This window comes from Cucumis sativus, chromosome 1, assembly GCF_000004075.3.
Source record: "Cucumis sativus cultivar 9930 chromosome 1, Cucumber_9930_V3, whole genome shotgun sequence".
Lineage (NCBI taxonomy): Eukaryota > Viridiplantae > Streptophyta > Magnoliopsida > Cucurbitales > Cucurbitaceae > Cucumis > Cucumis sativus.
In genome coordinates this window covers 8004584-8032000 of record NC_026655.2, presented here as the reverse complement: position 1 = coordinate 8032000, position 27417 = coordinate 8004584, and the positions used below count along the sequence as shown (strand labels likewise).

General features: G+C 29.1%; 3 protein-coding genes across 3 annotated transcripts; 2 read left to right on the top strand and 1 right to left on the bottom strand.

The window, feature by feature from the left end:
- The first annotated feature begins 553 nt into the window (after window positions 1-553).
- LOC101218166 lies at window positions 554-4205 on the top strand. The gene is made up of 4 exons (XM_004148741.2): window positions 554-1455; window positions 1594-1684; window positions 2518-3060; window positions 3448-4205. The coding sequence occupies exons 1-4, from the start codon at window positions 554-556 to the stop codon at window positions 3553-3555; spliced, it is 1644 nt and encodes a 547-aa protein (XP_004148789.1). The 3' UTR covers window positions 3556-4205.
- Window positions 4206-4864: 659 nt separating this feature from the next.
- On the bottom strand, window positions 4865-8209 carry LOC101215066 (probable serine/threonine-protein kinase PBL5). The gene is made up of 5 exons (XM_004148729.3): window positions 7822-8209; window positions 7107-7369; window positions 6446-6635; window positions 5970-6361; window positions 4865-5571 (listed from the first exon to the last, which is right to left on the bottom strand). The coding sequence occupies exons 1-5, from the start codon at window positions 7934-7936 to the stop codon at window positions 5266-5268; spliced, it is 1266 nt and encodes a 421-aa protein (XP_004148777.1). The 5' UTR covers window positions 7937-8209; the 3' UTR covers window positions 4865-5265.
- Window positions 8210-22185: 13976 nt separating this feature from the next.
- On the top strand, window positions 22186-26945 carry LOC101215312 (enoyl-[acyl-carrier-protein] reductase, mitochondrial). Its single transcript, XM_004148730.3, has 10 exons — window positions 22186-22605; window positions 22687-22784; window positions 22916-23047; window positions 23650-23793; window positions 23872-23974; window positions 24191-24290; window positions 24966-25042; window positions 25125-25203; window positions 25910-26028; window positions 26544-26945. The coding sequence occupies exons 1-10, from the start codon at window positions 22442-22444 to the stop codon at window positions 26635-26637; spliced, it is 1110 nt and encodes a 369-aa protein (XP_004148778.1). The 5' UTR covers window positions 22186-22441; the 3' UTR covers window positions 26638-26945.
- The last annotated feature ends 472 nt before the right edge of the window (window positions 26946-27417 follow it).

Sequence of the window (27417 nt, the reverse complement as noted above, 5' to 3'; positions counted from 1 at the left end):
TTATACATCATTGCAATATCTAAAATTCAAAATAGTTGTCATTTGTGACGACACAAACGTTGCAAAAAAGTTAAGACAAACATGTTTACAAAGAAAACATCGCAAATTCCTTTCATGAAAGAGCGTTAGAGACATTTTTTGAGATCAAGAATATTAAAAGACTATAAACCTCAAAATTGGGTATAATACTTAATGTATCAATTTATCTATCCCTAACCTTCTTTTTTTTAAAAAAAAAATAATATAAAAGCTCTTCCTCTCAACTTTTTTTTATATCTTTTGAACAATTTCCAACAATTTTATAAACCAAACGAATGCTATTATTAGTTGATGTATATATGTAATGATCAGCCACTTGCCACAAACTCAACAAATTTCTTTCCATATTATTAGCATTCAAAATAGGTTGTTTTCACATTACCAAGTCCAACTCAAATGGTTTTGAGATTAAAAAAAAAAAAACTCTCACTCCCTTAATCTCCTCCTTCTCTTACTCTTTAGATCCCAATTAAACAAATTCAAGATCCAACCTCCTCTTACCACTTCCACAACTATGGGAAACAACAAAAGCAACAACAAGAACAAACTTGAAGATGCTGAAAAGAAGTCTGTATCTTCGCCTTGGTCTCGACCTACTTTGCAGCAGCAGCAGCAGCAACAACAACAACGTTTGACAACTTTTCTAGGACTCAAAAACACTGCTGTTTGGATTTTCCTCACCGTTTTCATTATCTATGTTTTGTACTCCACCAACATCCTCACTGTTGATCACCGCGAAGAATGCTCGACGACCATAGACTCCTCGACCGAAGAACATATACAAACACTCACTAATATCTCTTCAACCAACATCAACAATAATAGCAAATTTCTCCGAGTTGATGATGATGAGGAAAAACAAAAAAGGATAATTGAGCCAGTATCTTTTCCTTTAAAGTTGCAACGCTATGACACGGAGCTAAAACACATCGTTTTCGGGATCGCAGGGTCGTCGAATTTATGGGTGAAGAGGAAAGAATACATAAAGTTATGGTGGAGGCCAAAGGAAACTAGAGGGGTTGTTTGGTTGGATAAAAAAGTTTATGCTAAAAGAAATGAAGGGTTACCCGAAATTCGAATATCAGGCGATACGTCACGGTTCAAGTACACGAACCGACAAGGACAAAGATCTGCATTACGGATTTCGAGGGTTGTTTCTGAGACTTTGAGGTTGGGGATGAAGGATGTTAGATGGTTTGTGATGGGAGATGATGATACAGTTTTTATGGTGGAGAATGTTGTGAGGGTTTTATCTAAGTATGATCATAGCCAATTTTATTACATTGGGAGCTCATCTGAAAGCCATGTTCAAAACATTTACTTTTCTTATGCAATGGCTTATGGTGGTGGAGGATTTGCTATAAGTTATCCATTAGCCAAAGAATTAGAGAAGATGCAAGATAAATGTATTCAAAGGTATTTCTCATGTTTTCTTTTTCTCTTTTTGTTTGAACAATTTTGGCATCGACATCACAAAATATCTTATCGTATCAACCTTTGAAATAGTAATTCATGTCTTATTTATATGAATACGATATATACTTAATTTGATAGGTACCCTGGATTGTATGGAAGTGATGATAGAATTCAAGCTTGTATGGCTGAGCTTGGAGTGCCACTCACAAGAGAACCTGGATTTCATCAGGTATATATATTACATTAATTGACACTTTTTAATGGATGATTTAGGTGTTCATCTTTGCTTTTGCTTTTTATCCCTATATGTTTGTTATAGTTTGTTACTCAATGAGGGGAAAATATGGGTAAATGAAATATATGTTCGAGTATTTGACGATGCTTTGGCTCTTTTAACTCTTTGCAAACTAGTTCTTTTAAAACAAAAGATTTCAATTTACTCGACCTTTGCATTTTAGGTAATATGACACCAACAATGTAAGCAACATGAGCTTACATTATATGATATTTTACAAGAAAATATTTCTTAATATTTAAACACAGTTTTCTTAAATTCAGACAACTTGAACCTGCACTTCAAACATAGTTTTCTTTAAATCCAAGCTACCTAAACCTCTCAGTCTAACCCTCAAGCTTACAAGATTCTAAACATGCGCACCAGACCCTTTCTAATGGGTTGATAGTAATTTAGATAAGAAACTATATTGCTATTTTTTTAGTTGAAGATTTGGAGTAATACTTTCTTAATCAAAACTTCTTTTTTTTTCATAATTGTTAAAACTTGGTGATGATAAGTGTATTTGGTATTATGTCTAGTGAATTGAAAGTTATACTTAATTCAGAAAGCTAATAAATATAAACTTCTCAAGATAAGTATCCCAATTAATTATCTCCCAACTTTTCCATCATCCAATCATATATATATCATGTTAAGTATGTAAATATATTCACATGAAAAACCTTGATTAAGGGAACAATGTTGTTTTAATTAGCAACTTTGTATTGATTAGATGAATTAATTTAGCTAATTTGTTGTACTGTTGCATGGCATATATGGTGTAGTATGATGTATATGGAGATCTATTGGGACTTTTAGGGGCTCATCCAGTGACTCCATTGTTATCACTTCACCACCTTGATGTAGTTGAACCAATTTTCCCTAAAATGACTCGAGTGAAAGCCCTTCAACGTCTATTCCAATCCTCAAATCTCGACTCCTCAAGCATAATGCAACAATCTATTTGTTATGATAAGAAACGTTATTGGTCAATTTCTGTTTCTTGGGGATATGTTGTTCAAATCTTGAGAGGTGTAATCTCACCTAGAGAGCTTGAAATGCCCACAAGAACCTTTCTCAATTGGTATAGAAGAGCAGATTACACTGCTTATGCTTTCAACACTAGACCAGTCACAAAGCACCCTTGTCAAAAGCCATTCATATTCTACATGGGGACTACGCGTTATGATCGAACCAAAAAGCAAACTGTTGGTATTTATATTCGCGATAAGTCTCGTCACCCTTTTTGCCGTTGGAAAATGAGTTCGCCAGATAAAATTGACTCTGTTATTATCTTGAAGAAGCCCGATCCTTATCGATGGCAAAAGGTAAATCTTCAAATTTTTTACTAACTTTTTTCCTATATATATATACTCCAGTGTCCAGCTAGCTCATGCACATTCAACTCATCTCACGATTTCTTAGTTGGTTATTGTAAGACTATATCTCTTTTTACTACCTGATAACCCATTATAGTTTTATGACAAAGTATATTAATTTATCTATATGGTGTTTTTTAACATTTTTCTCATTAAATAATATGCCACACTACTACACAAGTATAATTAGAAAATGTTAGAACGAAAGGGACCAAACCATTAGAGACTAAAAAGACATATATATATGTATATGTATGTATGTATATATTTGTTCTTTTGCAGACTAGTCATTCAATAATAACTGAATTACAATGTTGAATATATATTTGGATGCAGTCACCAAGAAGAGATTGCTGCAGAGTTCTTCCATCACATAAACCCTCCACTTTGTACTTATCAGTTGGCAACTGCCGTGGAGCTGAAATTAGTGAAGTTGATCAATGATATTCATTACTACACCCATCAACAAAATCAAACAGATTCGACCTTTTTTCTTTCTCATTATTGCCTCAACTTCTCACAACATTATTTTTTTGAACACTTTTTTAGGCGATAATCTATGGTCACACTAGCCAAATTTGTTAGCTTTAGGATTTGTTTGGATTGACTCTTTAAGTGTTATTTTCAAGAGAGAGGAATCGGAATTTTTGTAGTTTTTCTTCTTTTTCTTTTATGTCCGAGCAGGGGTTCATGGAGAAAAGTGATGAAATACTGTAATGACGACGTGAAGAAATAAAAACATTGAAAGACAAATTTTTACGAAACTAACAATGTAGACTCGTTTGGTAACCATTTTATTTTTTGTTTTAAAAATTTAAACTGTTTTTAGCTCCAACTTTCTTCCTTTGTCATCTACATTCTACAAATGGTTTAAAAACCAAGAAAAATTGCTTTCGAAGAATTGTTTTGTTTTTGGAATTTGGAATTTGGCTTTTATTCAAGAAATATGCAAATTATTATAAGATATGAAGAATAAATAGGTTTAATCTTAAAAAGAACATAAAACGAATTGGTTACCGAAGCTAAGTTTGGTAACCATTTCGTTTTCTATTTTATTTTTAAAATATTATGCCTCACACTATTTTCATCTTGATTTTTTTTTTATCTACTTTTCATGAATGATTTACAAAACCAAGTCAAAATTAAAAAATTAGCTTTTAAAAATTCGTTTTTATTTTACTCGATTTTCAAAAACAATAAAAAAAAATTGGTTATCGAAATGAATAGAAGTTAACAGAAGGTTAAAACTTCTTTAGTTTTAAGAAAACACATGGGCATAGAGAACATTTAATATTGAGAATAAAAGTGGTATTTCACATACCAAAAGAGTCAACAACAAACAAGTTTCTAGAAAGAGGTCACTCACATAAAAGCTTTTATTTTTTTTGTTTTGGGCCATTTTGTTCAATTTTCCACGTTATAGTCAAAATGTAACGTAAAAAATTTAAGACTTCCAAAATGGGATGCTCTTTGACAAGTCATTCCTAACAAGTATCCATGGATCGATGATGAGCCAATTTATAGTTAAGAGCCTTTGTGTGTCTGAAACTTATACTGAATGTAATTAATGTGAATTTTTTGTAGATTATTTGATAGTCACCGATGAAAAAACAACCTTTTAGGAAGGTTGGATGTTCAAATCTCGTTGAACTCAAAAAGAAGATAGAGAAGAGAGCAATGGGGATTGATGAAAGATTTTAGAAAAATAGTAGTGTTAGTATATGAGGAAGAAGAAAGCAAACTACACATCAGCTAATGGGTGAAGAATCATGCTGACAATTTACATAAGAGTTTCCAAAGACAATCTGTGTTAGTGTGTATTTGTATTGCATAAAGAAAGAAAAGAGAAGCAAAGTCCAAGTCAGATTATTGGGAAAGGAATTTTTTAGGCTATAGCTATATAACTTGGAGCATGGTTCTCTAAAGAGCCAATCTTACATACAAAAGAACCTCAGCTCAAATTTACATTGGAGGACCAAAAAAAGGGAGAAAAAGGACAATTTTCTCAGCTTCTGACCAAATTTACTGAAAGATCAAGGATCTAAGCATGGTACCTGTTATCATATATGGCACAAAAATTGATAACTAGGCACGTCGTAAGAATGCTTCTGAACAGTATTAACCGGCCCATTGTACAATGTATCCCCTCCTGCCTCACTCTCTCTCTGACTCATCGTTGTCTGAAGTTTCTTTCTTATCATCACCCCGTTCCATTTTATGAGAAGATGGTCTCTTTTGGGAGTTTTGGTTTGGTTGAGTCTGGGGATCGTATTTCTGGGATGCTAGGTAGTTTAAAGCTGTTACAACATCAGTTATGACTGGTCGCATATTTGGTTGCTCCTGAACACACATTGCGGCTATGGCTAGAGATTGGTATAATCCTCTCACAGGATAATGTCCTTGGAGCATTGGATCAACCATTTGTGAGAACTTTTTTCGGTCTCGGAACATGGGTCGCGCCTGCAATATCAGACACATTCATAAGTTTGCTTTAGCCTCCAATGTGCATTCAGAACCAATGTTTGCGTGCTTCACAAAACTCAAAATATGCAAATAAATACACCCAGCATTTTCTTATCATGCCATGAATTTGTTTTGCATGTAGCAGCCTACTAAAAGTCTAACGTAATTCAAATGCTTTATATCACTAAACTCCACCTGTTACGACAAACAAAGTTTCCAAATGTTTGAAACAATCTGCTCAAGTACATGCACAAACCATCAAAGTATTATGCCGAGCAGTCAAATGTTGAAGTTCTACAAATAATATTTCCAAAGCATGCATTTTCATGAAGAAACAACTATACAATCATATAAGTGGAACTAGACTACAAAAGAGAATAGGCTAGCTATATTACCCAAGCCACAAGATTTTGCTCCGAATGAGGTTTTGAATGATCGATTGCTTTCCTGCCCGTGATGAGTTCCAATAAAACAACGCCAAAGCTGTAAATATCTGATTTGAATGTCAGCTGGCCTGTCATTGCATAATCTGGAGCGCAATACCCATATGTGCCCATAACCCTGGTTGAAACGTGGGTTTTATCCCCACTAGGACCTACTTTAGCCAATCCAAAATCAGATAGCTTTGGATGATATCCTTCACCGAGTAAAATGTTTGAGCATTTCAAATCACGATATATAACCGGGGGCTTCATCTTCTCATGCAAATACTCCAACCCCCTCGCTGCACCTGCTGCTATTTTCATTCTTGTGTTCCAATCAATTACTTTGGCACCAGGTCGAAGATCTACAAGGAGCGAAGGATATGTAAAATAATCGAGAAACAATGTAGGCAAAAGGATTATAAGCCGTGGGTCAATTAATTAGGTACCGTGTAAATGGTTTTCCAATGATCCCAATGGCATATATTCGTAAACCAATAATCTCTGATCCCCTTCAGCACAAAAGCCAATAAGTTTTACAAGGTTGGGATGATCAGCTAGACTTAAAGTCAAAACTTCCACAACAAACTCTCGAATTCCTTGAAGTCCATTGCGGTCTAGCTGTTTAATTGCTACAACCTAGACCAAAGCAAAAGAAGGGGTTAGATGACTAAAGCATTGCTATTTAATGGAACTTAACAAATTAAACAGAAGCACAAATTCTATTAAAGAAAGAGAGATAATGAGAAACAGTACCATACTATATGAACATCTAGCTTGCTTAATACTAGGTTAAATTTCAAATTTTAGACCCTATGGTTGAAAGAAAAATAGACATTAGTCCCTGTGGTTTGACAGAAACCTCTTTAATAGTCATACTGTAGGACCCTTCAGGAGAGTTTTATCAAACCATAGGAATTAAATCCCAACTTTCTCCAAATCATAGATATGACCAAACTTGCAATTCAGCCTAATACTATTAGCACATGAGAACGGATTTGGTTTATAATTGTTTTCAGTTTGAATTTTGTATTACATTTACAAATAAAAGCCTTAGAAATGCATGATGACCCTACACACATAAACAGTAAAATGTTTCACTGAATGTACCTCATTAACTTTTTCCAAGTACCCCTTGTAAACTTTGCCAAATCCTCCTTCACCCAAGAAGCAATCTGACCTGAAATTGCCCGTAGCGGCTGCAAGTTCTTCAAATGTAAACGTCTTAGCACGGCCATTGGCTTCTCCTTCTTCAGAAACCTCATTTTTCAAATTCAATTTCTTTACATCTAAAGCCAATTGGTCATTTTTAGACACAACCACCTTCACATCAGAATCCCTCTTCACCAAATTTGAAATAACTTTGGCTTTATCTGTAGAAACCCAAAAGAAAATTTTAAAAACAATAAGAAACAAAAATCTTTACTTAATTCACTTGACCATAATCCAAATCCTCTCATAATCCAAAAACCAGTAAACCACCACCAAACAACTACCTGAAATTCAAACCAAAGAGAAAAAACATCACAAATTACATTAAAATTTTCTTGACATGAGATTTTTCCTCTCAAATAGCTTATAAAACCTTGCAACTAATTAGCAGAAAATACAAAACAGATTGGAAGTCCAAATATTACATTAAACACCAAACAGAAAAGGAAAACCAATCTCAATTCCTAATTCCTAAACCAGAAAAAAAGAATTAATTCACATAAATCCCATGACAAAAATTTCAAAGAAAAAGAAAACCCAAAATCAAGAAGGTCAAACAGAATCGATTTGACCCATTTAAGATATTGTTGAAAAGATAATAAAAAAAAAAAACCTGAAGGGGTTCGATCATCGGGCTTATGGGTTTTGGAATTGAAGGTATTGGGGTCTTTTTGTTCGATATCCTCCGATTTCTTGCTGGATGAACCGGTACAACGAAAACAACCCATTAGAAATGAAGAGCTCTTCCTTCACCACTCCTGCCTCTCTGTTTCTGAGCTCCAAAAACAGAGCTGACAACAAAAACAAACACCAACAAAGAAATAACAAAAAAAAAAAACCCACCTCCGGAAATCCGAAGACAACGGGAGAAAATAGCAAGAAAGTTAGAAAGAGGAAAATAGAGTTAGAGAGAGAGAGAGAGAGAGAGAAACAGAGAGAGAGAGAGAATTCGTAATTTGTAAATTGTATAAACTCAGAGAGAGAGAGAGAGAAACAGAGAGGCTGCTTTCGAAATTCGAATTTTCGAGCATTATTATTTATTTTTGTTTGTTTGTTTTATAAATAAATATTTAAATTAAATAAATATATATATATACACACAATTTGGTGCTAATGAATGTTCAAAATATCCACAAATTCTCTTTCTATAAAAATATTGATAAAATGTTAATATTGATAACATATTTTAGGTTCAAATAATATTTTGATTTTGTACTATTTTTCTATTTTCATTTCTAAACTCGATTTTTAGTCGATAGAATTTTACTCACAAGTTTATATCTTTATATTACTATGTATTGTCAAATAAGTGGATTACACTGAAAAAATCTATCATTTCAATTTTGATAAAGGTGACTTAGAAGTCATTTTTTGCTGAATATTTTGGTTGTTGTTTTACTTCTATTCATCTTGCTTTAAACATCTGGATCATAAAAATACAAGTTTAAATTTAGTGAATTAACAAAATTTTGACACGAGAAATTAAAAATTATACTTTTTCGAGTTTGAAGACTAAAATAAACATTCTAAAAATTTTAAAGATCCAAATAGAATAAGATTCAAAGTTAAGAAACGATTTAAATCTAAATTTTAAAAGATTTTAGACTTCAAATTTGATACACGTAATTCCGAGAAAAAAAGAAAAAGATAAGAGTTTAGTCCTATAGTTTTAAAAATCTGAATTTAATAAAATCTGATAACTACTTTCTAGTGACGATTTTATGGGTTGAGGATAATTTGGCATTGACACTCAAACCAAAATCAAAATGTAAAGGTTAAGTGAACCTTCAAACAATATATACTAATCTTTTTTTTTTCCCAAACCTTATATACCAAATTTACAACTTAATTTTTTAAAAAAATAGAATATTAGTTGGTTAATGAATGGGTGTTTCTTTATTTTATTTTGAAGAAATGGGTTAATGGGGGAAGTCTCTTTTATGTCAATTCATTCACCTTGTAAAGTGTAAACCAAAACGATAATAAAAAGAGACTATTTCTCCCAGGGTTTTTACCGATAAAAAAGCGCCACGTGTACAGTAGAAGGGCCATTTCGTAAATTGGAATAAAAGAGAGTAAATTTTACCTGCGGAGTTAATTTGCAATAAATGACCCCTTTCCTTTTTTCTTTTTTCTTTTTCTTTTCTTTTTTATTTCAAGGAACTCTCCACGTCACCATTTTCTTTTTCAAAAATCAAAGGTTTATTTGTCTTTTAGGTGTTGAATGGAAAAGGGTGTAGGTAAACTCGTGTGTAGAAGATTGTTCCTTGAGAAATTAAATCATCTGTGGTTGCTTTATCGTACGGTACACGGAGGACACCTCAATCGCCGTTCGATTTTTCAATCCAATCCCGATGTAAAGATAATCTAAAAAGCAAATTTACAATAAATATAATAAAAGAGGAGAAAGAAAGAAATTAAAAAAAAAAAAAAGGAAGAAGAAGAAGAAAGTGATTAAGTCAAAGTTAAGTGGGTCCCCCTGCACGAAAGCGTCCATCTTTTGGTGGGACCTACTTGCCGACGCATTTTTATTTATTTTTATCTATTTATTTTATTTCTATTCTAAAATGTTTTTCTTCATTCTTCTTCCATTTCACCTATTCAAGTTTGCAAGGTCTACCAAAAAGTTTTATAATAACAGAGTGTATATCAAGATTTTTTTTAAATTATAAAAGTAAACAAATTTAAAGTAAATAGCTCTCTAATAATTATATAATATATCTAATTATTTCTTATTTTTTATAATATATAAAATATATATAATAAACTCTTTTTTAAAATTTTATTTGTAATATGATATCATTTTTCTATTAAGTTTAAAAAAAAGAAAATCTATTGAATTGGCATAATCCAAATATTGAAACTATCTACTGCTGTTGTTAAGAATTATTAATTATAATAGTTTTTACTGTGTAAATAATTTTAATTTTTAAATAGTTAAATATTCCTTTTTTAGTTCTTATTAAAACTTTTTGTAAAAGTTTAATTTTCACTAAGAAAAACTAATGATGAATATCTTGTGATTAAAGATATGCTGATGTAACTATTTGGACAAGTATTTTGATTTTTTAAATTCAATATATGTTATTGTTAAAGTTATTTAAAAAAATTGATGACAGTAATTGAAAACATTTTTTCAATTCAAAATTTAGACCTCAAACAAAGTAAATGAAAGTTTAAATGCCAAAGTAAAACAGTTTTGGAAAAGAAAAACAGCTAGTCTATGTACAAACTAAAAGAATTATATAATATTTAAAGAAAATATACTTTTTTAATAAACAAGGAATATAAAAAAATTTAAATAAATTAATAACAATTAAAACGATAATGAAAATTATTTGAAAGCAACTAAACAAACGTAGTTTGAAATTTTTATCCATAGCCGATATATAAATTTTACTAACGTTTGTCGATGTCATGATAAGATTGTTAAAGCTTAACTATTTAACTTTTAGAAATAAACTCTCACCACACTATATAACACAAATAGCAATGAAATGTGTATGTTTTAGTAACGTGTTAGCGAAAATAAAAGTTTCGTTTTAGAAGTGTGCATTGAGTATGTCATTAAAACTTTTGAATATTCAGCCACTGCAACATTCAAGAACCACGACGACACGCTTGTAAGCGTTGATAACACTTTCAGTAATGTGTTTTGACTTTCAACATTTTATTGTACGCACCACAAAAAAGTATATTTTTTTCTAGTAAGGTCGTATTTGTCTCGACTAAAAGAAAAGACCAATTAATAATATTACCAAACCTTTTTAGGCAAATATCAATTTGAACCCTAGAGTTCGAAGATCATATGAATTCAAGCTTTAAAATAATAATTATATTAGTTTAAAATTTTAATTTTGCAATTGTCTAATATAAACTCCAAATTAATAGTTATATCAAATTAGACCCTTAACTTTTACGAGTGTGTCAATTTAAGCCTTGAACCTTCATAAATAAATCAATTTAAAAACGTTCAACTTTCATAAATGTATCCAAACAAAACATAAATGAAAAAATGTTTTTAAAAAAATTATCAAAAATAAAATATTTACCGTTCATCAAAAAAATATATAGTGTAGTTAGTTTTTTTTCTTGTTCTTTCACTCTCTTATGATTGGAGAGTTAAAATTGATATAATAATTAAAGTTGTAAATGTTTAGATCAATAGTTCACTTATGGAACTAATTTCATATAACTATTAGTTGAAGTATTTTTCCAATCTAAAGTGAAAACAAGAATATGTAATTTTTTTTTAATTAAGAAGATGTGACTTAGTCATTAGTTGAGTCATACATAATTTAGTTATACAATGGGTAAAACTATAGTAAAAGTATTAGTAATTAATGATTAGCACAAAGTGAACTAAACTTTTAGAAAATATTTGGGGTTATTATTTACCAAATCCAAAAGTTTAGAAATAGTACAAACTTAGACCTACCCCAATTATTCACCTACCATGATTTTAATAAATTTAACTTTTCTCAAATTATTTCTATAAGACCTAAAATTAAATATTAATCAAGTTAACATTATTATCATTAACCAAACTTTAGTAGAAGACATATTACTTTTATATGATTACAAGGAATAATCATTCAATATAACACAAAGTGTTATAGTGATTATTCAAATTGACCTTCTAGTTCTATTTACACTAAATTTTCCTTCATTTCTTATGATAAAAATAATTAAAAATAAACCATTAATTTAAATAGCTGTGTATGATCACCATATTGTTCATTATGTGTGGAAGCTGACTAAAAATCTTTTATTAGTAAATTAGTTTTTATCGTTGATAACATTGCTAAAGATAATTTTTCAATCATTTACTGTAAAAAATCTTTAAAAAATGGTAAACTTGATGTTGAAAGAAAAATGTTGATCATTATTGTGTCATGTTGAACCACTACTTTGAAAGTAAAATTCGACGCGATCTTGGTGCTAAATTGTATTTGTCAGTTGCTCTCAAAGATTAACACTATATCCCAACTCAAGTACACACTTGCGAGAGTAAGAAATGGAATCAAAAAAATTTTGCTCAAAGAAAGATTCGAAGTTTTGAAAGAAAGAATAATCACTGAACCAAAAGTCATGTAACCTATAAACAAGTTAGGATTTTTTTTATGATTAATTTTATTTTCGAATAAATATATAGAAAGAATAATAAAATAATGGTTGACATGTTTTATTAAAACGTAACATTATTACCATAATTAAAATGGTTACAATATTTGTAATTGTAACCACTAAAATAGTAATAACCGTCTGTTCTCACCATTTAAGATAGCTAACTCATTTTTTTAATTAAGATAAGTTTTAGGATTGAATTCGTTTCATTGAAGTTTAGTTGTCCGTTTTAATAGTAAGTTTTGATTTTGATTATATTAAAATAATCTTATCTCTTATTATAAAATAAAGATTCAAGTGTTTGACCTCTTAATCCTATGGTATATATAGATTTTAACGTGGGTCAAGTTATATTCTTATTAACTAATCTTTTATATATATATATATATATATATAACAGCAATTTAAAGAAATCAACAAATTTGAATCATTCATTCTGTAAAGGTTCTAAAGGTTGATTGAATTATGTGTTCATATGAGCTATTAATATCATTTTGTTTTTTAACATTATTGTTTTATTAATCAAGTTATTTTCCAATCTATTATTTGATTTATTCTTTATTTAATCTCAAATATTAATTTTATAAAGATGAAAAATTGAAATGGTATAATCCTAAAAAGGTATAGGAAGAAAACTAAGTTCACCACAAAAGGACATTCCATTTAATGAAAAAAAGGGTAAAAATTTGAAAATTGCAACTTTATGAAATTGACACCTTGCATAAAGTATTCTTCTTTTACCTTAATATTACTCCACTTATATGTTGGTAATACCTTCTAGGTTAAGCATTGTTTTAATCTATATTTCTTTTAATAAAAGTATATACACCAATCTTATGTCAAAAGAAAAAAAAAAGACTTTAAAAACAATAGTGATATTAAAATTGTTAATATCACCTTGTTAGATTTAAAAACTTATTTTAATTAAAACGTTATTTTGCAGATTCAAAATCAAATTTGATATTTAGGGACGACTTAGAAAAATATCTCTTTAGAAACTTTATTTTCATTATTCTACAAGTTTTTCTCACAGTGTTTTTATATACATATTTGTTCTGTTTTATACAATAAAAGTGTTTTCTTATTAATGACAAATTAACGTATGTAAAGTAAAATTATTTTTCAAAGCGACTTGATTTTTAAATTAATCACTTGAAAAAGTCATTTCATTACGTACATTTAATTTAATTTTCATGTTACTAAAATTGATTTTCAACGATTAAAAGAAATCGCTAATGATTTTGAAAATATCAAAAGCTGACTTTTAACCATGATGTGAAACACTCTCAAACATGTTCAAATATTAAAAGTGTCCATTTCAATCTTCGGACTTTTAAAAGTATCAGATAAATCCTCAGTCATAAAATTGAGCATATTCGATAGCATAGGGTTCAAACAACTTCCATAGTTTTGAATAAGGATAATAATAATAATTTTTAATACTTGTATATATTTCATTGAAATTTGTATGAAACTTTTTAAAATATAACATAACAAATTTTAGATTCTATCAACGATAACATCAATAAATATGTATTAACATCTATTAATGTATTTACGTACTTATTATAACGTTGTTATTGGTAGAATATGAATTTTTGTTATATATATTACTTTTTATTTAAATTTGGAGTAAAATGGTGTATTTAGAAAATTAAGTCCATTCATTACTCAAATACTTGAGTTCATCTCCATCTCCCAACATTTTTGTGGAGCTCAATCCAATAAAACAAAAAAGATTAGACAAAGATGAATGCAATTTAAGATACACATATATATATTTTTAATATTATTCATAAATTGTGTTTTTAGAAGATGCTAAAATACAAAAGTGGAGTATACATATCTTTTCACCTTGCCAAAAGCCTAGGGCTTTTTGAGTACTCAACCAATAAATCTCTGGGGCTTAAGTTATATGTTTTTCATTTCCAACTACTATTACAACCCATGACACATAAAAATATCATATTTTATGAGTCAAATATGCTAAGATTCCAAGAACAATAATATTATCTTCTCCATGATTTGAACATTAAATACCTCTTATCTATTGCAAAAATTTAAAATAAAAACTTCAATACCTCAATTGTGTGAAATAGTTAAACATTTATATATATATATATATATATATATATATATATATATATATATATATATACTTACAATTTACACAAGTATTTTCGTAGCTATAATCATTTTTTTTAATTGAAAATCTATATATTTGGAATAATATAGAAGATGCATTTGTACAACATTAGAATGATGGAACTATTACTAAAGGATTATTGGAAGATGATTACTTTTACCAAAGGCACTTTTTCACCCTTTTTAAAAGTCTATCTCAAACTTATCCTTAGTAGTTAGCATGTGGAACACCATAGTTAACATAACCATTATATTATTAGTAAAAAAAAAATATGGACGTTGAAAGCGAGCTTGACAATAATTGGTATTCACTCTTATTCTTAAAGTTGAAATTCTAATCTTATAAAGAGAATTAGTTGTAAAAAATAATAAATTTGATAAAATATTTACAGCATATAGCAAAATTTTTAGGTTTTATCAATAATAGAGACGTTAATAAACACTAATATGCTTCTATTAGTGATATTGATAAACAATGATAGAAGTACATAATCTAATTTTTTACTATAATTTGTAAGTATTTTAATTTATTTTACTATTTTTTAAAATGTTACATCGTAAATTCCACTTTTATTGTTAATAAAAAAGACCTTTTTCGATGAAAGAAAACCCGTTAGTGAAAATGTTATGTATTTAGTTATTAAATTTTAAGTTTGATTTCAATAAGTCCCTTTGCTTTAAAATATTATGATTGAAGTTTGAGTTTTTTATTTTTATTTTTATCGTTTTTTCATTAAATACTTGTTTTTCTAGTAACTAAACATTAAAAGTAATTATGATTTTAATTTTCTTTTTTAAATAAGGATGAAAATTAGTGAAATTTTAATTATTATAAACGTTTAATTTTTTAAAATTAATCAATAGACATTAACTCTATGAATTGAAAAAAAAGAAGTGAATATTTAGTTAAGGAAAAGTGATTAATTATGAATATTGAAACTTAGGAACCAACTTGAAATAAAACTAAAAATATTTTAAAACATAAAGACGGAGTAGAAAGGAGTAAAATGATATTTAAAAAGAAAAGGTAAATAGAAAGAAAAAGAAGTAAAGAATAGTTAGGGAAATTAATTATTGGGGTTGAAAGCATTAGCATCCCAACATTAGACGTCTCCACAAAGAATGCAACATTTGTCAAAATCGCTTCTTCCCATTTGCTTTTGACTTTTGTATTTATTGTGTTTTGTGTGCATCAAATCTTAATTTTGAAATGTGGTTTCCAAGGGACACACTTGGACAAATCATTTCTAGTACCTTGATTCCGAATCTATTATATTATTATTCCTATTGTTTTTTATTTTTGTGTGTGTATATTATTTGCATGTGCTACATTTTCCAATATCAGTGATCATCATCATCTCTATCATTATTTGTCTTCACCATATTTTATATTTTTCTAAAAACACCAGTAACCACTCAATTTCTGCTTTTATTATTTCATCATCATTTTTTGTTTGCAACAACTTCCACTCTAACAATTCAATTTAAAATATTAGCTAACATTTTTTTAAAAATTGTAAATATAACAGAATTTACCAAAAGTCTATCACCAAATTTATCTTTTTTACTCTATTTTTAATCTTTTAAAATAGTGTTAACATATTAAAATTGAACAAACTTCAAAATATATTTTTTAAATGATTTTTAATCTTTTAAACGGATTTTAAATATAATTAAGCAAAGGAGAATTTGAACCATCAACCTTTTAATCACTAACACATATTATTGCATGCATGTTAGATTAGTTGTACTCTATACTGATTTTTTAAGAAATAGTTGTAAACATAGTGATTAGATTTAAAGTATTAGCATCTATAGCAAAATCCGTTAAAATATATTATTTATAGACTATACTGCTATTATCAGTTCATCATTCTTAGACTACCAGAAGACTATCAACGATAGAAGTTATCATCGATTGATCTTTTAATATTTACAATTTTGATTTAGCGGGAAAATGAACCAAACCGAAAAAGAAAGTGAATTATGTGAAGTAAAAGAATGAAAGATGAGTAGTGGGTGATGACATATGCACACATTTTTTTATTTTTTATTTTTGTTAAAAGTTAGAACGAAAGAGGCAAAGCCAGCTGCCCTATGCATAGCATTACTAAGGTTTAAATTGAAATAAAGGAAAAGCCAATTTCATGACTTGTAAAGCTTTGAAAATGACCTAAACACACCTCATTTATTTCCTTTTAACAAAATTTATTTTACCATTTATGGAATCTCTCTCGAATTAGTCTACCCATTGTTTTTGGTTCAAGTTTAATTTAGGATTCTTAATTATATTTTAGGTCTTTTCTCATTTAATAAAGGTTAAAAAAAATTGCTTTTGGTATATGAGTTTTTAGAATGTAATATTTAATAACTAACCATTTGTTTGGTAACTTATTCATCTTTTATTTTTAGTTTTTTAAATAATGAGTGCCTTTCATATTTAATTCATCATTTTGATTTTAAGACAATATATTTTTAAAAATAATTATAAGGTAGAACTCAAAATCAAAAGAAAAAGATGGTTTTTTTTGTTTGTAATAAACAAAAGTTCAAAAATAAAACAAACAAAAACAAAAACGTTACCAAAGTGAGATCTTAGTAAATTTTGTTCCTACATTGAATTCTTTTTTTATAGTTTATAAGTGAAATTAAGGCTATAATAAGAGACTATTTAAGACAAAAATTATTTTAAGTCTATAGTAATCACTTTTTGCTACAGTTATAAATACTATTTAAAAGTTTTCAATTAGCTACCGTAAATACTATTTTAAAACTCTTATACATCGTAAATTTAGATGTCGAATTCATGAGCGGTAATTCATTGCAAGACTTAGGGTTTGTACATAAAGTTCCTCAATTGACTTAAGAGGGGGAATGGGATAAGAACCTTTTTCTTTTTTTTTCCTTTTTGCTTATTTGTTCGTTTTCTTTTTTGGATTTTGGAGATATTACTCAATCTGCAAAATTATATATGTTTTAAAAGAAAGATTTTATCAATAATTCCATGAAGATAATATAAAAAATATTAATATAGAAGGTATATATATGTTTTATATAACAAAATATTGGCCGGATTTAGAAGATATATATCCCAAAATTATGAGAAAAAAGTTATATTATTCCAAAAAATTCGTAAGGTGACAAATTACTTTTTTTTTTTCTTTCTTTCCCTCTTTCTTAGATAAAAATAAAAATGTATGTTAAGAAGTTTTAAAGTTTTATTGTAAATTTGTGAAGCAACAAAACTAGATTTGTGTATGTTTGAAAGAAAAAAAAAAAAAAAAGAATAAAAGGGTAGGTTTGTGTATTTTCCAATGTAGCATGCATGAAGGGAATTTTAGAAAAACGCCTTGTGTTCGTGGAAGCATGTGCTTATATTGTGGCATGAACAATTCATTAATTATGGAACCAAATTCCAAATATATATATATATATATATATATAATTATTGTAAACAACAAAATAGTTAAAAATATTTATAAAATATAATAAAAATTTTGCTTTGTTATATAAAAAGTAAATAATTTATTTTTTCTTATATTTTATTTTTAAAAACTCCTTTTTGAAAAGTATTCACACATTATTTGTAAACATTATTATTATTATTTAGCTAATTTCAATAAAATATAATTATGAAAAATTAAACTAAAAGTTTATCGTCTAAAATCAAATATATAATAAAAGTTAAATCAATAGTAGGAAATTGAAAGATAAATATTTTAAAATTATTATAAATGAAAAAACTGTTGAACGTATTTCCAAAATATAATATAACAAAATTTTAAATTTTATGAATAATAGACACAATCATACACTCGAACAGTCTCTATTATTAGTAGAATCTAAAATAGATATAGGAAAAATTGGAAATACTAATTAATTAAACTATTTAAGTACAAAGGAAATGACACATGACCAAAACTAAATATATATGTTCGTACTTTGGAATCAATAATGATTCACAAATAGCCAAATCAAGCATGTTTGAATTTCCCCCCTTCTAATTAACAATATTAAACACATTCAATTTTTTTAAATTTAGTAATAATAATAAGATAAACAATATTTCTAAACATTCAAATCATCACAATAAATAATAATTATTCCAATCTACTTAGAGAAAGAGAGAGTTTATTATTTAAGATTTTAGAAAGTCAATAGAGACTTCCTAGGGAAGGACATGCTTCTTTGTAAATCCCAAACTATTATTTATTTGTTCTTTTGCAAAGGAGTTCATACCCAACTTCATTGCAACCCTTTATTTATTTACAAATTGATTTCTCTATGGATTGAATTTCCCAAAGTGTATATACAATTTTAATTCAACTATATAAAATATTTTGTTAGTGGGATTCTGTCTTTCTATTACTATAATTTTATTATATTTGTAAACAATATGATTCATTCTATTATATTTAAAAATATTACATAGTGTAAAAGTATAAATTTAGGGTTAAAGAATATAATGTTAGTCTTTATATTTATATATTAGTTTGATCAAAGTATTCAATAGAATTTAGGGAACATTATCTTATTGGTCTCCTAGTTTTAAAGAATATTTGTGATTTGATACTTTTCTATGTTCTCGAGTTTTTTCTAATAATATTTGCATTTAATCCATAAATTTTTAAAAATAGGTTTAAGGGGTCATTTAAATAATTTTCTATTATTTTAAACTAAAAAGTTAATTCATAAAAAAATACATCCTCTCCATGAACTATTTTAAACTTATTTTTGCAATTCAAATTCTCATATAATTATCTAAACTGATAATTAAAAAAAATAAAAAATTATTGTCAATACAAAAAAATGCTAAAAACATTTACAAAATATATAGAGCAAAATTTCATATTTTTTAAGAATGATAGAAACTGATGAACTTATACTAATGTCTATCATTGATAGAACTTGAAGTTTTGTTATATTTTAGTTCATTTTATTATATTTAATTTTAAAAAAAAAGAACTTCACAAACTCTATACTTAAAAACTTGAAAATAATAAATATATATAGATTGAAAACTCAAGTAACAACTGTACCCTATTCTAAGAAAAACTCATCTATACCAAGATCTAGTTTTAGATAGGCAAACTAAATTTTTACAAAGAGTTCAATAATGTCTAAACCAAAATATGTTATTAAGAGAAGAGCTTGCACCACTACACGAGGAGGTGAATTGAGTGCAAGTTAGTTAATTCTCATTGATGTATATATTTGTTAGGTTGTCTACCTAAGCCCAAAGTTGCTCTAAGTGTTAGAAGTTCGTAAGAAAACATCTCAAGAAATTGAGAAAGATTGAGTTCTGTTTCATGAGAAGAATAACTTTTTACTACCAACCACAAAACAAATGTCAACGTATTCATACTAAAAGTTACGATCAAAGATTTCAACTATTCCCTTTACTTTTTTTTTTTTAACTTGAGAATTGAAAAGGTATATATATATATATATTTTTTATTTTATTGACATTTATGTAATAATGGGACCCTTCTCTACACTTTTATTTCCATCCATATTTAAATCTTTGGTTGGGGAATTTTGGGCGGTAGGGGAAAGAAAGAAATAGAAAATACTAATAAATGAGAGGGAGCCAACTGCACTATTAAAACAAAAGGTGGAATTTGGAGTTTGGTTATTTAATGATTTTAATTTTAGGACACTCCATTTCAATTCCCTTTTTGTCCAACCATTTCTTTCAATCCCATTCATGTCTAACATACATCTGTTTTCTCATAGAATGGTATCAACTTGTTACACATGTAAGGTGATCCGTTAATCAGTGCAGAAAGTTATGTCTATCGATGAACCAAATGCACTTCGTAGTATTGTCAAATAACTCATTTTTTAAAAGCAAAAACGATAATGCTAATCGTTTATTACTTCCAAGATGGTATAGATTAAAAAACAGAAAGGAAAGAGTGAGAAGAGCTTTTATTGATGTCTTTTTCAAAACCAAACAACAACCTTAAGAAGAAGGGAAAATCAATTTCAATAATTAGTTTCAAACCCACAAAAGAAAGTACAAATTGTTTTGATATCCTAAGCTCCCTTGCTTGAGTTATGTATATATTCCCTCAAACTTAACCTTCTTTTTTTGGGCCTTGGCCCAAAGTGATTCCCAACATCTATTTACTCCTCTTTTTTTTTTTTTTTTTTTTTTTTTTTTTTTTTTTTTTTTTTAAGAATAACATTAAAAAATTAATTGCATGCATAAGATTTTAGTTTTAATTGCAAATAATACAGTTGAGTTTCTTTAGTCATTAGAACTTTTACTGGAGGAATGTTGGCACTTAATTTACCAATTTGACTAATTGCCAACGATAAAAGTTAAGTCGAGCTAGATAAATTAATTTAGACGTGCACTATTGATTAAGAGGTTTGGAATTTAAATTTATAACTCCAATGAAAGACAATAAAAACAAAATATGACTGCTAAAGGCTTAACTAGTAAGGCAAAAAATTAATAGAGCTAGAACTTAGATAGAATGTATTCTTGAACTTTTTTTGAAGTAATAATTTAGTCCTTAATAACGTATAATCATATCACATTACATTGATTATGGACCATTTATACCGAAAATTATAACATATTCAACTTTAAAATTGTGGTAAAACAATATAGCTGATAGCAAGATATACAATATGTTGGTTATTATAATCAAATAAGTAAAACACAGATATGATGCCCTACACAATAAATTGATCTAATCCAAAAGAATTATATTAATCAAGTGTTCTATAGTGCTTCTAAGCTATTCAAACAATCTCTCAAAACAATAAAAAAAAAACAAGAATAATTATCTTAGAGATATTTCTATACAGTGAGATTTACTTATTTTTATATTTGAAATGAGAAAAAAATTTCTCTTTCTTATAATGAAACAACTAACATGGTGTACTTCTCACGGTTCGTTTGATAACATTATTGTTTCATGTTTCTTGAAAAAAAGAAACATAATCTTGATTTGATAATTATTTTTTTCTTGTGTTATTTTTTCTAACATATTCCCTTTTTTAGTTTAAATATAATTTATATATTTAAAAAATAAAATATATATAATTCATAAAAATATGAAAACAATTAATTATAAAACATTAACATGATCAAATACATATAAATTTCGTTGCAAAATCAATAACTGTGATACAATAATTTTTACGAATCATATGCTGTTAAAATTTGATTTGAGATATTATTTTTCATAAATGACGTTGATTCAAATTCAACTCAATTATATTGTTACGTGAATGTGGGGTTGTAAAATATTAAAGATAACATAAATTATTATCTCACTAAAAAAAATTATTCAATGGAAAATTATAACTAATTTAGATGCTATTAAAAATAATAAATTTAAATTTAAAACAACATATAAATATGCATATGACAAAGAAGTAACTACTTTTAAATCGTGAAATTATGTGAAATAGGAAATTTGTACATTCTAATCAAGAATGTTTACTATAGAATGTTTCAAAATGTTGCATAAGTTAACTATAGAATGTTTTCATACACAAGTTTGTTTGGTTCGCTTTATTCAAAGTGAATTTTTATTACCGTAAAATCACTATTTAAGAAGACAATCAAACATTATAAAATTGGTTGTCGAAGGTGACGTTGTCGAAACTAGTTGTTGGTAAAATTGGGAGTGTGAGGAAGTGTTCACTGAAGTTGACAATGGAAGTTTGTTGTAAGAACTAGTTACCTAAAATGAAATTGTGAGTCGAGTAAACCTTCACTAGAATTGGCCATCCGAGTTGGTTGCAAGGGTCGATACCAAAAGCACATAGCCATAGAAGCAAGCTATTATACTCCACTCAACCGAGCCTAATTTACTGCCCATTGAACAATTAATTTGGAAAGCCATTAGCCAATCCCTCACAGTGGCAACAAGAAATTAGACGAGAGATTGAAGACTGTCTTTCTTCCATTGCCATCTATATCGAGCTTCTCAAAACTAATGGCGTTGGTAGCTCTCAAATTCATCAATGGATCACGTCTCTTTTTCCATCGAACCCATATCCCATCAAATTCAAGAACCATACGAGCTTTCTCCGTGATTATGTCTCCACCCTCCACAGCCGTCGTCTACGATCTCCATGGTCCTCCAGACACCGTTACCAGGTTATCATTCTTTTCCATTTTAATCTAAATTGACTTGGAAACCTTTTCTCTTTACAACCGGGACCCTTTGGTTTGGTGCAGAGTGATTAACTTACCGCCGGTTGAAATGAAAGCTAACGACGTCTGTGTTAAAATGCTGGCGGCTCCGATCAACCCCTCCGATATCAACCGCATTGAAGGTATAATTGGTTGTTACTTTCGAAGCAATTGATTATTGTTAATATGGAGTTGTAATGGATTTGATTTTCTGAGGTTGAAAGGACGTTTCTTAGGTTCTGATGATGATGTTAGAGATTTTGAGGAATTTTAGGTGTATACCCTGTGAGGCCCGAAGTGCCGGCTGTTGGAGGATATGAGGGAGTTGGTGAAGTGCATTCAGTGGGCAACGCTGTTCAGGGTCTTTCACCTGGTGATTGGGTTATCCCATCTCCACCTTCTTCTGGTACACCTCTGCTCTTTAACCCCAAAAATTGGTAAAGGAGGAATTTTGAAAATTTAATTTTACGGGTAATGTTTTGTCCCATTAACTCCTGTAACATGGTATTTGAAGGCAATGATTTTGGGGAATCGTTGTGTAACAATAGTTTCAATGTACATTTCTCTTGGTTTATTGTGATGAGCAATCTGTTTTCTAGAATTATTGAAGTTGTTAATTCCTTGGTAATTGTGGACTTTGGGGCCTTATCTACTAAACTATGCTCGGACTGACTCTATAATTGTGAACTTGTGAACAGTTATTCAAAGGGCTTGAAAATCTCTCTACATAACATTTCATATAAATTGCTCTGTCAAACTACTTGTACGAACAATTAGTTTAGGGATTTTTTTTTTTGGAAAGTAGAAACGTTTTATTGATGGATGAAATAAAGAAAGAATCCATCTCCAAGAAGTGATTACTGTAGAAGTTGCTAGTTAGAGCATAAAAAGGATAAACTGAAATGAGAAAATGGGTGCTAAATCCTTGAAATTATCAAAAGCTGAACAAGAATATCTGAAAGGCAACCATTACCGTACTTGATGTCATTCGTTGATTTCTATACATAGGGACATGGCAGACTTATGTTGTGAAAGATCAGAGTGTTTGGCACAAAATCAACAAGGAAGTACCCATGGAATATGCTGCTACTGTTACAGTTAATCCTTTGACTGCTCTGAGAATGCTGGAGGATTTTGTCTCTTTAAAAGCAGGTTTGGTTTTTGTAGAAATTTTGATGTTCTTCTTCCTCTATATCAGCTCATTCATAATCAATTATAGGATTCTTATAGGAGACTCGGTTGTTCAAAATGGAGCGACAAGCATAGTTGGACAATGTATAATTCAGCTCGCTAAGATTCGCGGCATCCATAGCATAAATATCATACGTGATAGGTGCTGAGGATCAACTATACTTTTGCTCCTTTTTAAACTTGTGGAAATCTATATTTGTTTTTACGTGTATCTATATTTTATATTTGAAGTCACTATGGTTCAATTTTATTCATAGTTTGTCTTTCAGTTAAGCAATCTTTTCCATAGTTTTTTTTTCAGTTGAGCAATCTTTAAAGAGTCCTACTGTTATTAACATCTTTTTCTTTGTTATTGTAGGGCAGGGTCTGACAAATCAAAAGAAAAACTTAAGAGACTTGGAGCTGATGAAATTTTCAGTGAGAGTCAGCTTGAAGTAAAGAATGTTAAGAGTCTCTTGGTACGCTGAACAACTTTTCCTATTATAGTTTTGTAGGTAACAATTAACTAGGAGTGAATTCAGAGGATATGTTTTTAAGGATTTTATGGAAATACAATGAGACTTTTAGAAACAAAGTTTGAGTTCCCGAGAGTGCAAAAGAAAAATTCTACCAGATATCCAGAATGAAGGGAGAAAGAAATTGATAATTTGTTAGAACATTGATATAGTGTTTCTTCTTTATTGATATCTCAAACAGAAATTACAATATAAAAGAACAAGAAGTAAAAGGAAACTCAAGAACACTTAAAGGAACCCTAACCCTCTGCTCTTCCTTTCTTTCAAGGAATGTTGCAGCCCATTATCTTCACCAAAATCTTCATGCCTTTCTTCCCTCCCCCAACTTCCTATTTATAACCATCTAACTACCAACAATCTAATTACCCTTATACCCCTGCCCTTGTACTAATCTAGGTATCTAACATAATTTTGCTGTTTTTAAAGGGAAAACCAAACCTACTAGTTTAGAAAACATTTTCCATATAAATTTGAATTTTGGTGATAGTAGAAGCTGAGGAACTGACAGTTGTAGAAAGACATCCAATAAACTTCTGCTGTCAGTTACTGTTAGCACGCTTGTTCTTTGTTTCCTCTCTCTCTCTCTTTTCTCGCTAAAATGATTTATTTACATGCTAGGCTAACCTTCCTGAACCTGCTTTGGGATTTAACTGTGTTGGAGGCAATGCTGCCACATTGGTTCTCAAGTTCTTGAGGTCCGATTTGTTTTATCATTGATTATTGTTTCAATATAGGTCTAAGATTGTCTTCATGGTGCAACGATGTGTTTGTTTCCAGGCAAGGAGGAACAATGGTAACGTATGGTGGCATGTCTAAGAAACCAATTACAGTGTCGACCTCATCTTTCATTTTTAAGGTAAATGATCTTTTGCTTTTATCTTATTTGTTTTGGATGGCCATCGTTGTAGTTACTTGATTACATGGTTTTAGGAATTTCTAATTTAAACTTTGAAGTACTTGGCAATTGAATAGACAAATTCCGAATGGACAAATATTGGGGATATATTAGCACAATCAATTAGACTTGTGGATGATGATTCACTGCCAAGAGATCTTCAGGGTTTAACCTTTCCTCTTAAATGATTGCTGTACTTCTTGTCATTTCTCGTAGAGAGAATAAGCCAATTCGATTCGTAATTGAGATATGATAATGAGTCCAAAAGATGGAAGAGGATTCTCAAAAAAGAAAAAAAACAGCTTATGGTTTTCAGGGTTTTGGCTAAAATCTTGTGAAGTATATCTAAAAATTGAAATAATTAAAGAATTCGGATTTTTTTTTAAAATGTAGAATATTAATACACGATGGATAAATTTTGGAAGTTCTTAGTATGTGTATGTATATATGGATATTTTGCTAGTTAATGGTCATTACATATACAAAGTTCCATTTGTAGTCTGCGAGGTAGAGAACTGATCAGTCAATTTTCAAACCAAAGATATCGACTGGCCAAAGATGGTCATATCAAACACTAATTTCCAATGTAACGAAGGTTAGAAGGGAATGAAAAATAAAAAAGTTTAAGCCTAGCACCCGAAGACTTCTGAAACTTATGTGTGTGCAGGATGTTTCTCTGAGGGGATTTTGGTTGCAAAAATTGATGGGTATAGATAAAGCAAACGAGAGCAGGAAGTTGATAGATTACCTACTGGATTTGGCTCGTCAAGAGAAGTTAAAATACGAGTATGTATCTGCTTCTGTTGATATTGCAAAAACTTGTCATTGGCTTTCATTTTAATCCTTATACATCTTGCTTTCTTTCATTGTGATTCTAATATTTTTAAAAGTAACTATTTTGGTTCGTTCATCTTCATGTTTATTCCACTTGTTCAAATAGAAATATTAGTATTACACTATTCACTACATTTCTTAAAATGTAGCCATAAATATGTATTTTATATTAAAGGGCCATTATGTATAGAATTTTAAAAAGAAGGAACATAGCGGTTATATTTTCTTATGTACAACAACTTTATTGGAGGTCCAAAATGAACAAAAGTTGCAAAAAATTGAAAATGCTATGCCAACGCCAAAAGTACTAGAATCCAAGTATCATTTATACCTAATCTTTTATTTATGAAAATTGGCATCTGGCAAATAGAGAACTTAATTTTTTTTTTTTTTAAAATACAAAATACTAATATGAAATGGCTTCCTTTTGTGGTATTATATTTGATTGGAGTTTGTGAGTGTTGCAGGATGGAGGTGGTTCCTTTTGACAATTTTCACATTGCACTCAACAAGGCGCTTGGAAAACAGGGAAGCCAACCTAAACAGGTTATCAAATTCTAACTCTTTTGACATTGGTTTACATTTGGTTTTTCTTTTCCAGGATCATGCTTTAGGTTGTAGGTAATTTTCAAGTTTACCGAGTTAAATACTAAGCTCTTAAAATAAATACACCTCTTGTTCCAAAGAAATTGAAGACCATATAATCATCCAATGAAAGCCAACTAGAGTGATATGCTCATTTTGAGTTGTAAAAACTAAAAACAGAATGCTCAAATTGCTAGAGATAGCATTTAATTCACTTGTAAAGCTTCTATGGTTTGAAGTTTGAAGAATAAAGTGAAATTTGTTTATGGATTTTGTTTATCCAAGGAACTCTACTACATAAACTCCATAACATTTGAAAGAATCAAAATCTGTTTATTTCATTCATTGAAGAGATGTATAATTATACAAGTGTACAAGGTTTAATCTAGGCAGGAGAAGTAAAAAAACAATAAAGACAATATGACGAAGATATGTGAACGTGTTTAATATTAATGTTAGAACTATAACATTCCCCCAAGTTAGAGCCATATAGGTTAATCATGACCAACTTATTACATAGCTAATTTATGTGTGCTTCATTTAACGCTTTGGTGAAATCTCCAAAATATTCTCTAGTCTACCCTATACATGCCAAGTTGTGTTAAATTTTCTTACTTACAAAAAGATAATCAACTCAATGTGTTTAGTCATATCGTGGAATATTAGATTAGATGTGATATGAAGTGCCCCTAAGTGCCCCTTGATTATCACACCACAATTTGGTTGATGCTTTATATCAAATCTCAATTTAACAAA